Genomic DNA, 11,146 nt, shown 5'->3' with positions numbered 1-11,146 from the left:
TAGAGAGTATACAGTGGCCTTCAGATAACATAAAAATGGAGAAAGACGCTCTGTAGAGTGTTTGGTTTGGTTGTTGTAGAAACATGGCCAAGAAGACCTGCTCATTCTAAGCTAATGAAAACACTTGATTCATCATTTCAGGTTATTATACACCAATAAAAACATAATTTTGAACATATTCCAATTCTGCCCATAGACTCCCCTAACCTACACACTGGACCTTTTAAACCTTTTGATCACCAAGTCGGTAACATTAAACCACCTCAGATTTCTTTGGAAACACACAACACTTGCATATTTCAGTGTTTTATAATGCTAACATTTACTAATGCAGGTACTTTGTCATGAATCATTGGATAAATAGTTTATGGTAAGACAAAAATGTCTTCCAAATTTTATAGCAATCCATCAAATAGTTTGGTAAACATTTCAGTCAAAACCACAAATGGCAACCTCGTGGTGGCACTGGAGGAAACTCAAGGGGAGGCAAATGTTATTAGGAGACTTCACTAAATGTCTGAAGCTACTGTACAGGATTTCATAGCAATCGATCCTGCAGTTGATGAACTTTTTCAGTCTGGACCAAAGTGATTGACTGACCGATCAATATAAATATTGATTTAATGATGCCGATATTATTACATTATTAGTTGGAAGTTTTTTCTTCCATTATTTTCTTCGAAATCAATTGGAAAATGCCATCAATTTCTACTGTATGATAGAAGACAACATTTCTCTGGGGAAAATATTTATTCACAGTTCTGTTCACTAAACTACTGTGCACAAATGTACATTCATTGTTCATAAAAATAGAAATACATTTGTATATATATATATATATATATATATCATCATCAGCTGTACATTAAAAAGGGTTAGCTCCAAAGAGGAGAGGTGGGTCAAAGGCAGGTAAGTGGTTTAGAGGTAATATACTGCACAACAATGATGAAACCTGTTTATAACATAATTAGTACACTGTTTCTCAGAAGTACAAGTATGGGAGGGGGATACCTCAGTGAAGCATATAGAAATAAATAATAGCTTTTTTTTAATTATAGTTGCCGAATTTTCACATTTTGGATTAGCTTTGGGCTATCAATATTTGTGCATCGTTTGCTGAAAAACCCATGTGGGCCTAACACAACAACAGACGTCGGGTCAGGAGAACAGGGCGAGAGGGGGGGCGGGCGAAAGGAACATCAGTGCAGGGAGGTCAGATAGTTGTGGTGAGAAAGAGGCAGGGTTTCTAGACAATTCCATATTTCGCCAGGTCGCTGAGCTCCATGTCCCCGAAGGCTTCCCATGGGCAGACCACTGTGATGTCTGTGCCAAGGCCCTCCATGCCGGGGATGTCGTCTCCGAATCTGGAAAAGGAACAAAAACGTGTCTTAATTTCCTGTTTCCATAGTTGTAACATTAAAAATACTGTAAAAAAAAATACTTCATAACAACAGGTAGTGGAAAGTAACTAAATACATTTAATGAGTATAAAGTATTTTCATTTTCTGCTACTTCTAATACAAACTATAAATCAACAAATACAGTGTTATTTTATTTTGGATTAAGCTACCTGGCTGTATATAAAGTAGTTATTTAACTGCCACACATTGATGATGACACGTTAATGCGTCAATAAGTGTAATCCAATAATATACTTAATTACTAAGTATGTTTTTGAATGCAGGACTTTATCCTGTAATTGAATAATTCTACACAGTGCTATCACTGTTCTTAAGTAAAAGATCTGAGTCCTTCTTCGAGGAGTGACTACAACCACTGGCTCAATTTTATTTTGAAAAGTAACTTAACTTAATAACTTAGATGAAAGGTTTGCACTGTTTTGCTATGACTTTTAGTAGAGTAGAAGTACAAAGTACCAAAAAATGGAAATAATTACTAATACTTGAGTAAATTTACTAAGTTACTTTCCACCACTGGTGACTTTAAAGTCTGTCTCACCCCTTCTGGCCGGGCTTGGGGGCCTTGCTCTTGAAGGTACGAGCAGCCCTCTGCTTGAACTTGGGGGGAGCCTTCTTGTCGGCGGGAGCTGCAACACCTGCGTCTGCCATCTTTAATGCTCTGAGAGAAAAACAATTAGCAGTCAGTTAGTTAATCTTCATATATAAGATCTATCATCCTCCTCCTCCTCCTCCTCCTCTGAGCCAGCTGCTCTATGCTGAGATGATATAACATCCCCAGGTCAGGTCAAACTATGGACTAAAGCCATCATAAAGCTCCTTGAGAAACTGTTACACAAACAGCTTTGTCTATTTTTACACCTTCAAAGCTCTAAAGATTACTCTGGGCCACGTTACATACTGTATATCTTCAGACCAAAATATCACTAAGTTCACCTAATTCCATACTTAGTCCGAAGTCAACACGCATACTGTACACCATGAGCGATGAACCCTGAGACTAGGAGGATTTTGCCTCTTGCAGCTAATTTTCAATCTGCTTAAATCTTCTCTCTGACCTCAGCTATAAGTCTTATCTTACAGGAAAGCTCAGCCCCACTGTGGACTTTACCAGAAATGTACTTTGATCTCTCTGCTGGCTTCTCTGAACACTCAAACAAATGGTGTCAACAATAGTCTCCATTTAGTTCTTCAACATCACACCCCATTTTCTGATTTAGTTTCACCGTGCTCCTGCTTTCAGTTAGACACAGCTGATCATCTACAGCTTCTGTATGGAGATACACAGTGTTTATAACAGGGCTGGGTATTGAGAAGCAGAACTACAGTACATTGACACGATGCTGATATCAGTATTCATGCAACATTAATTTCATAGTAACACAGCTGGTCAATACAACTAATACTGTAGCATCTCAAATTATTTTTTGAAGCCCAATTATTTAACATGAACTAGAAGAGAGAGATTAAAAAAAAACATAAAAAGATTGCATTACTGATTATTATTTCATGCAATGCACACATCAGTGCATGTCCCAGCTTGACACAAAGACAGTCCCTATCTCCCAGTTCTCTTTTTAAAAATACTTGTTAATGTATTCGTTTTGTTGGTTTTAATAATGTTAAAATAATTTAATAAGTTACAGCTATCACTTGCTTGTGATTACTGCTTTTGCATGTTATTAATGTTTGATGTATCGTTTTGCTATGCTACAAGCAAATTTCTCACACAGAACAACAAAGAACTGATGAACTGAAGTTTCGACCTCAAATATCCTCATCAACGGTCATTCTCCACTCCAGACTTTCAATTAAATTAAGTCAAACTATATTTCACAACATCAAGCTTGTTAAGTACTGATATATCCATTTTACTTTTATTTTTTTAAATTCAGTAAATAGAAAAACATGTCTTAAGTAGATTGAAAGGAATAACTTTGGAAGAGCTGATGTCTAGATATCCCAGGACCTCCATACATTACAATGGAACAGTTAATTTAGGTACATTTTTCTTAAATAATAATGGAATTATAAAGTGCCTTTGAGAAGGAAGAAAAGTAAGAAAAGCAAATGCGTTAAACAAAGAATGCAAAGTGCAAAAATCACTAAATCAGCAGAAAAAAAGCCAAAGAAAACAGTTACAGCTGCCCTTAAAAACAGTAGACTGATTTGGCTTCTGACATGACTTTGGAGGCTTTTTCCAAGACTGTTCAGCAACAACAGCAGATCCAGATACATTTGTCTGCAAAAATAATTTAGGTTTCTACAATTTACAGATCACATCCAAGATGATGTGTGTACCTCAGATCTGAAGTCGTGCTCTCTCAGCACGTTCCTACTCTCTCATCTAATCCTTATAGCAGAGTTGAAAGCTGCGCTGAGTTTGATCTTACCTGTCTTTTGCAGTTGGCTGCTGGCTGAAGTCTCTGTGGTCAGGTTGTGTCTGTTGGGTCTGTGGTCTGCAGGCTTCTTAAATACACCCCCTGTAATCTCCCTGACGTGCCAATGTATAATTTTCTGACCTCTCTGCTCTTAAAGATTAAGTAGGGGGCTCAAAAATGTGCGTCAGGCCATGTGAAGACGTCTGCAACCTTACATAATTAAGCATCTCTGAGAACAACATATTAGGATTTACTGTAGTTGTTTTGAGACCCCATACTGAATATTCTCTTCAGGAATAAGTGCATTTAAATAAATATAGATTTTGTAGTAACAAAAAAGTTAACAGTTGGGTTTTAAAAACATAAATAGTAGATTATTAGGGCTCAATCATAATTTCAAAGACAAATTTATTTTAAATTATTTATTTTATTTTAAAAAACAAAGTAGACTTTAAGACGGAGATTTTCTTTGTCAAATATTTATATGCTTTATTTTATTGGAAATTCACAATAAGATTAAGATCTCAATAACAAGTGAGACCTGAGACTGAGCAAGATAATAAATAATGAAACGATCAATCATGATAATGGTAATGATGTAGAAATATGTTAATAAAAAACAAATATTTAAATATACATTTATAAAGTCAACAGCATGACAAATTATAAATGCAGGCATTCTGAAATAGATCTCTATATAAAAAAGGACCAACATCCCAAATGTATTTCTTTTAATGTCACCAAAACCTCATAAAGTACATCATAGTATAGTGTGTCACATAAAATGTCATTAAAAAGTAATTAGAATTAGAATTAGTCGTTAGAAATCACAGCGAACAGTCATAGTGTTGTATGCTGTTTTAATTCATGTAAAAAAAAGTCAAAGTATAGTAAAACCTTCAACATTATAAAAAAAAAAAGTCATACTAAAGTATGTAATTCAAACTCAGGTAAAAAAAAAGTCATAGTAAAAAAAGTCCAAGTATCGTAAAACTTTCAACATCATAAAAAAAGTCATACTAAAGTATGTCGTTCAAATTCTGGTAAAAAAAAATTTCATAGTATATTACGTTGTCTGAAATCATAAAAAAAGTCATGGTATAATATGATGTCTAAAATAACTTTAAGAAATTATTGTATATTAGGTCATCAACCTTTTTCTATACATATAGACAATACAATTATAATTAAATATTCAGAAATGTCCTTGACCTGGGTATAAAAAACATTGTAATTTAGGAGCAAAATTCAATGTTGTAATATGTATCTTTTGACATCACATTACTAATTGTTTTGTTTATTTGGAGGATAACTTTCTCGTTACTGTTCCTCTTTAACACGAGACCACAGGCCATGAGACAAGGGATCAAAGGCTGGAGAGTTCTTTATTTGTCACTAAGTGACTGATCACCTGAACACAGGCTGTTACATCACATGGTCCAGATCCTCGAGAAACTAAGTCAGGACACATGTTTGTTGTTTGTACATCATTATAAACATCAATATACTATACCAATATAACAGATATAACATGAAATGCATGTAATTTGGGAAATTTGGGAAGTATTTATATGTTAGCAAATAAACTGTCTTTGTAAAAACTATAAACTCTATAAAATCAGACATACAGATTTATTATTATTAAATGCTTTGGTGGTGAAGTACTTAATTCATGTATTTCAGCCCTTTGATGTGTGAATTTGAGATGCAGCTCAGTACTGTTTGTCAAGATGTTCTAGTTATTGATCTCAAATAAAAATGTATGATTTATTCAATAGATGAATAAATTAAAAATTTTCAAGTGTATACAGGTTTAGAACTTTATGATATGAGTAAATGAAGTCCATTTTGATGCACAATTATGTCTCATAAGCAGCAATCTTTGGGTTGATACTTTTTATTACCCAGATTTTGTGCTGCATTTTGCAATTTTTTTTTTTACTTAAGAATGGATAGAAATTATCAAAAAAAAAAACCTCCACAATATCACAATACCTTGAGGAATACCAGAGAAAAATCCATGCTGTGATTTGGCTTTTTTTTTTTTTTTTTTTTTTAACATTTTGGAGACTTCTTCAAGAATTGTATTTTTCAGTGGTTGGCTTGTAAACTGCTGAGAAACCTCCTTATTGTCAATGTAAAATAGGAAAACCATCCATCCTCTGAATGCTCTAGGTCTGTAGTTTGTGGTTGTAAAGTTTCATGAGGCCTAATTATCCTACAGGTCACAGCAGGTCATTTTATTCAGTGAGGTCCTGTTTCAAAAAATGCTCTCACTATAATTACTTTGGTACTATGGGGACTCACATCCTCAAACATGAATAAGACTCATTGAATCCACATGAGTCTCAGCTTTCCAGTCATACCCAAATTACGCAATTCACAGACTGTTTAGGGAGTCCAGTATGCAGAAATATTCAATACAATAGACAAATGTAACACATTTATGCAAAAGACTGCATGGTTGTTGCCCCAAACTGGAAGAGATTAGCAAAAAGTGGACATTTCTGAAAAAGGGGAGACTTTGGGTTGTCATAGAACTCAATGCAAATGTAACAAATTAGATATTAGGTCATGCATTTAGTAATCTGTAGTGGAATTTGTTTTAAAAGTACCCTCCCAATACTGATTATACCTTAAATAAACAGCCACTTGCAGACTTTGATGCAGAGGGTAAGTGTATGTGTGGGTAAAACATTGATGTATGTTGTGGGCAGTGACAGACAGACAATAGATATCTTTCAGCAGATTATTTGGCTTCATCTTTCCTTAGTCATGCTAATAACTGTCACTCACTCATTAATAAATCGCACATCTGAAATGATTTATGCGTTGACACATATATCTACAGCAATTTAAAATACACCTTGTAAATAGAGCTCATTCTGCTTATCTCATCTATTAGTGGCTGAGCCAGGACAGGACAGAGTTGGCACATTAAACAATCACAGAACATCAGAGAGGATTAGCAGCTCTGAGGACTTTATAAGGGGAAAGTCAGACGGAGAGAGGAAGAGAGACACAAGTGAGACTCATCGGATACAGCAGCAGAAAAACTTTCATCACTTTGAGACTTCAGCCAAAGGTAAGATGAAGCTGTGATTTTCTCCTGTATGGGGAGGCTTTTACTGCTGTGATAACATGCAATGCTTCTGAGAAGAGTGATGACTTTGTAGCTTTTTTTCTTGATGGCTGAAAAAGAGCTGAAATGAGATCTGAGATTCTTACTGAGAAGAAGGAGTTCTGCTCGAGGCCTCGTCTCTATTTTCTCATAATGTTCTTTTACCAGAGGAGTTTTAACACTGGTTGCTCATATTTTTTGAATCACTTCTTAATGCATTTTTGTCTTTGTGTTACGTCTGGTTGTTGACAAGATTTTTATTTTTCAATTGTAGTAGACGAATCTGCAGAAGCGTACTAATTTGTAAAGCACCTTTCAACAGCAGTGCCATCTACATGCTGTGCATAGCAAACAAAAAAGAACTGAAGGTTTTATTTATCTCATATATTTTGTACTATTTCTTCTTCTTCAGTAACTGATCGAAATGGCAGACGTCGCCGTTGCAGTTCCCGCCGAGAAGAGGGCACCTCCCAAATTCAAGCAGAGGACCACTCGCACCTTCAAGAGCAAGGCGCCTAAACCTGGCCAGAAGGGGTGAGAAGGATTTAAGATCACAAACATTTTACATGTATTTCTTTATTTGCCATTTAAGCTTACATTGGAAAAACACATTCAGTTTGCACTCAGTTTAATCTTTTTTGTCTTATGCAATCAGATTCGGAGACGACATCCCCGGCATGGAGGGCCTTGGCACAGACATCACAGTGATCTGCCCATGGGAAGCCTTTGGGGACATGGAGCTCAGCGACCTGGCGAAATATGGAATTGTTTAGCCCTCTTCTTTATGAACTCTTACCTCCTGTTAAAACAGTTGTCCCTCATGTATTCCAACTGTTTTACTGAGAAAATCTGGCTTTGTGGTCAAGAGAGGAGGCAGCTTTTGATTATTTAATATATGACCTGGAAAAAAAAAGAAATAAATCCAGCACTCTCTCTTGTCTCTTGCACTTTATCTGGCCCTGCCTTTCCAACAATTCTCCATCGTCCTCATAACGAGTGCTGATAGCAGCTCTGGACCTCAGATTTTACTTTCCACAAAGGAAAAAAAGAAAACAGATGGAGTATTTATTTTCTTATTTAAATAGCCTATATTTTTGTTCCCCCTTCTCCTCAAAGCTGCTGATTCAACATGCACAGATGTCTATTTTGTTTATCAGAAAGATGTATTTTTATGCCAAAGTGTATAATTCACTGAACTCTTCAGGGAAAAAGGATCATCAACAATAATTCAATGAACACAATAAATGTTAATTATTTCCATAGAACATCTGTCTTTGTGTCCTGTGATTTACACCAAATGCTGCAAAATTATTTCAGCATTTCACATTGAAGTCAACACAGTAGATAAAAATAATGGCATCAGAGTAAAAAAAATATGATATAATTTGCACAATACCTCAGAATTAACATGAAAAATTACCATAAAAGTCAGAATAAGTATAATATTAAAAATCACATTTAAAAAGTTGTAGTAAAGAATTACGTTCAAAATTTCATATCAAAGTCACTGTATAGTATAGTGTCCAAAATCATATTTTTTCCAGTATATTATGATGTTAAAAATGAATAAATAAAATTTCATTAAAAAAAGTCATAGTATGGTATGACTTTAAAAATCACATAAAAAAAGTCATAGTACAGAATTACATTCAAATTCATATTAAAAGGTCAAATTTAACTAGGAATGCAAGCAGTACTGAACGGGCCCTCGCAGTACACGCGTGTCGGGGCATGTTGCCGTCGGGGTGTGTGCTTTACAGGGGCCAGTCTATACCACCCCTATGAATTTCATTGCCTTAAGTGTTATAGTGTGGCCACGGTACCAAATATGAAATTAGACTGCCACCACAGTGCCACCTAGGGGCAGATCAATAAAACCTTAAAGGGTTATCCTCAGGAGGGCATTGACAATAATTGTACCAAGTTTTGTATAATAGTGCACAAACTATCCCTTTAATCCTCATACAGTGTCTGAAGGAGGACTCTTAACTGATATGTATAAGTTAGAAGAGGCAGGTAGCAATGGTGGAAAGTAACTATGTACATTTACTCAAGTACTGGACTTAAAGTAAAATTTTGAGGTACTTTTATGTACATTTTATGTAACTTTATACTTCTACTCCACTACATTTTGGGACATATATTGTACTTTTTATTCCTCTACATTTAGCTGACAGCTTTAGTTACTTTTCAGGTCAAGATTTAAAATGAAAAACATGATACATTTAAAATGATTACCCATTTTTATAAATTAAACCACTTAAAAGTTTATTAGGTAGTTAAAATGAGTGGAGTGGAGTCATTTCACAGTGTGGTATTAGTATTTTTACTGAAGTAATTTTTTTATTATTTTCTATTTATTTTCATTTATTTTAAATTGTTTTAATTTTTTATTTAATTTAATTTAATTTAATTCAATTTATTAAAATTATTTATTATATATTTATTGCGCTTCTGCGCATGCGCGGCATTTTCGCTTCTGCGCATGCGCTGCTTTTTCCGCTTCTGCGCATACGTGGCTTTTTTTCGTTTCTGCGCATGTGCAACCTTTCTGGACAATGCGCATGCGCCAAAAACCGCTCATGCGCAGAAGCAGAAAAGCCGCGCATGCGCAGAAGCGCAAAATAAATAAAAAAAATAATTAAAAAAATAAATAAATAAAAATAAAAAAATATATGAAAAAAAATAAAATAAAAAAAATAAAAAATAAAAATAATAATAAAATAAAATAAAAAATAATAATACATAAAAAATAAAAAAATAAATAAATAGAAAGATGTTCCAAATCACAATAAAGATATAGTATAGCATAATATTCAAATATAAAAAAGTCAGTTTAATATGACATTCAAAATTTCAAAAAAAGTCATAGTAAAGTATTTCATTCATGTTCTCATAAAAAAGTCATAATATAGTATGACGTTCAAAATTTTATAGAATAAAAAAGACATAGTATAGTATGACTTTCAAAATGTCTTTAAAAATGCATGGTATATCCAGTTAATCAAATTCATATAAAAAAGTCAGAAGAGTATGACGTTCAAATTCACAAAAAAAAACTCATTGTATAGTATGATGTTCAAAACCACATAAAAAAGTAATAATATAGTATGACATTCAAAATCACAAAAAAAGTCATAGTACAGTATGACGTTCAAAATTTCATTTAAAAATAAGTAATATTATAGTATGTCACCAACTATTTTGACATAAAAATAAACAATATAATTACAATGAAATATTTTTGAAATGTTCTAAACTTGATTCTAAAAAAAAAATTGATTGTGGAGATTTAGGAGCACGTTTTATATTGTAACATTTGGCTTTTCACGTCACATTACTTATTGTTCAGTTTATTTGGAGGATAACTTTCTCAGTACTGTTCCTCTTTAACACGAGTCCACAGGCCATGAGACAAGGGATCAAAGATAACAAAGTAACATTTAAAATTACATTAAAAAGTCAGAGTATAGTTTGAAAATTAAAAACACAAAAAAGTCAACGTTCAAATCATAAAAAAAAGTCGTAGCAGAGTATGACGTTCAAAATGACATAAAATGTCATAATATAGTATAATGTTCGAAATTTCATTAAAAACGTCATAGTATAGTGTAACATTTAAAATTACATTAAAAAAGTCAGAGTATAGTTTGACAATTAAAAACATAAAAAAGTCAGAGTATAGTGTGATGGTCAAAATGTAATAAATAAGTCATGATATAGTATGACATTAAAAGTTTCATGAAAATGTTATAGTATAGTATGCCATTCAAAATCACAAAAAAGTCATAGTATAGTATCACGTACAAAATTTGATTAAAAAGTCATAGTATTGTTTAACGTTCAAAATATCATAAAAAAAAGTAATACTTTAGTATGATGTTTAAAATCATAAAAAATCAAAGTATAATAGCACATTCAAAATTTCATTAAAAAATTGATGTATAGTATGACGTTCATAATCACAAAAAACATAGTAAAGTATAACATTCAAAATAATGTAAAAAAAGTCATAGTGTAGTAACACATACAAAATTTTATTTAAAAAAGTCATATTATAGTATGAAATTTAAATTCACATATAAAAAATCATAGTATAGTATGACGTTCAAAATCACAAAAAAGTCTTAGTATAATATTGCGTTCAAAATTTCATAAATAACTCGTTTTTATAGTAAGTCACCAACCTTTTTGACATAAATATAGAAAATACATTTTTATGAAAT

General features: G+C 33.1%; 2 protein-coding genes across 3 annotated transcripts; one reads left to right on the top strand and one right to left on the bottom strand.

Annotated features, from left to right (window-relative positions):
• Positions 1–1,246: 1,246 nt before the first annotated feature.
• LOC131971349 (retinal cone rhodopsin-sensitive cGMP 3',5'-cyclic phosphodiesterase subunit gamma-like) lies at positions 1,247–2,695 on the bottom strand. The gene is made up of 2 exons (XM_059332765.1): positions 1,960–2,695; positions 1,247–1,364 (listed from the first exon to the last, which is right to left on the bottom strand). The coding sequence occupies exons 1-2, from the start codon at positions 2,067–2,069 to the stop codon at positions 1,247–1,249; spliced, it is 228 nt and encodes a 75-aa protein (XP_059188748.1). The 5' UTR covers positions 2,070–2,695.
• A 4,119-nt stretch (positions 2,696–6,814) lies between these two features.
• LOC131970555 (retinal cone rhodopsin-sensitive cGMP 3',5'-cyclic phosphodiesterase subunit gamma-like) lies at positions 6,815–8,015 on the top strand. 2 transcript variants are annotated; one of them, XM_059331988.1, is made up of 3 exons: positions 6,815–6,884; positions 7,333–7,454; positions 7,576–8,015. In XM_059331988.1, the coding sequence occupies exons 2-3, from the start codon at positions 7,345–7,347 to the stop codon at positions 7,691–7,693; spliced, it is 228 nt and encodes a 75-aa protein (XP_059187971.1). In that variant the 5' UTR covers positions 6,815–6,884; positions 7,333–7,344; the 3' UTR covers positions 7,694–8,015. The 2 variants fall into 2 exon arrangements, with proteins under 2 accessions (XP_059187971.1, XP_059187962.1); XM_059331979.1 differs by lacking the exon at positions 6,815–6,884 and having other exon boundaries at positions 7,322–7,454.
• The last annotated feature ends 3,131 nt before the right edge of the window (positions 8,016–11,146 follow it).

The sequence above is a fragment of the Centropristis striata genome, chromosome 1 (assembly GCF_030273125.1).
Source record: "Centropristis striata isolate RG_2023a ecotype Rhode Island chromosome 1, C.striata_1.0, whole genome shotgun sequence".
Lineage (NCBI taxonomy): Eukaryota > Metazoa > Chordata > Actinopteri > Perciformes > Serranidae > Centropristis > Centropristis striata.
Note: the sequence above shows the minus strand (reverse complement) of the source record. Positions and strands in the feature narration are given on the sequence as shown.

Coding starts and splice junctions, on each gene's coding strand:
- LOC131970555 (XM_059331988.1), top strand. CDS start 7,345: ATGGCAGACGTCGCCGTTGCAGTTCCCGCCGAGAAGAGGGCACCTCCC. Junction 7,455..7,575: donor CCTAAACCTGGCCAGAAGGG/GTGAGAAGGATT, acceptor TTATGCAATCAG/ATTCGGAGACGACATCCCCG.
- LOC131971349 (XM_059332765.1), bottom strand. CDS start 2,069: ATGGCAGACGCAGGTGTTGCAGCTCCCGCCGACAAGAAGGCTCCCCCC. Junction 1,365..1,959: donor CCCAAGCCCGGCCAGAAGGG/GTGAGACAGACT, acceptor TTCCTTTTCCAG/ATTCGGAGACGACATCCCCG.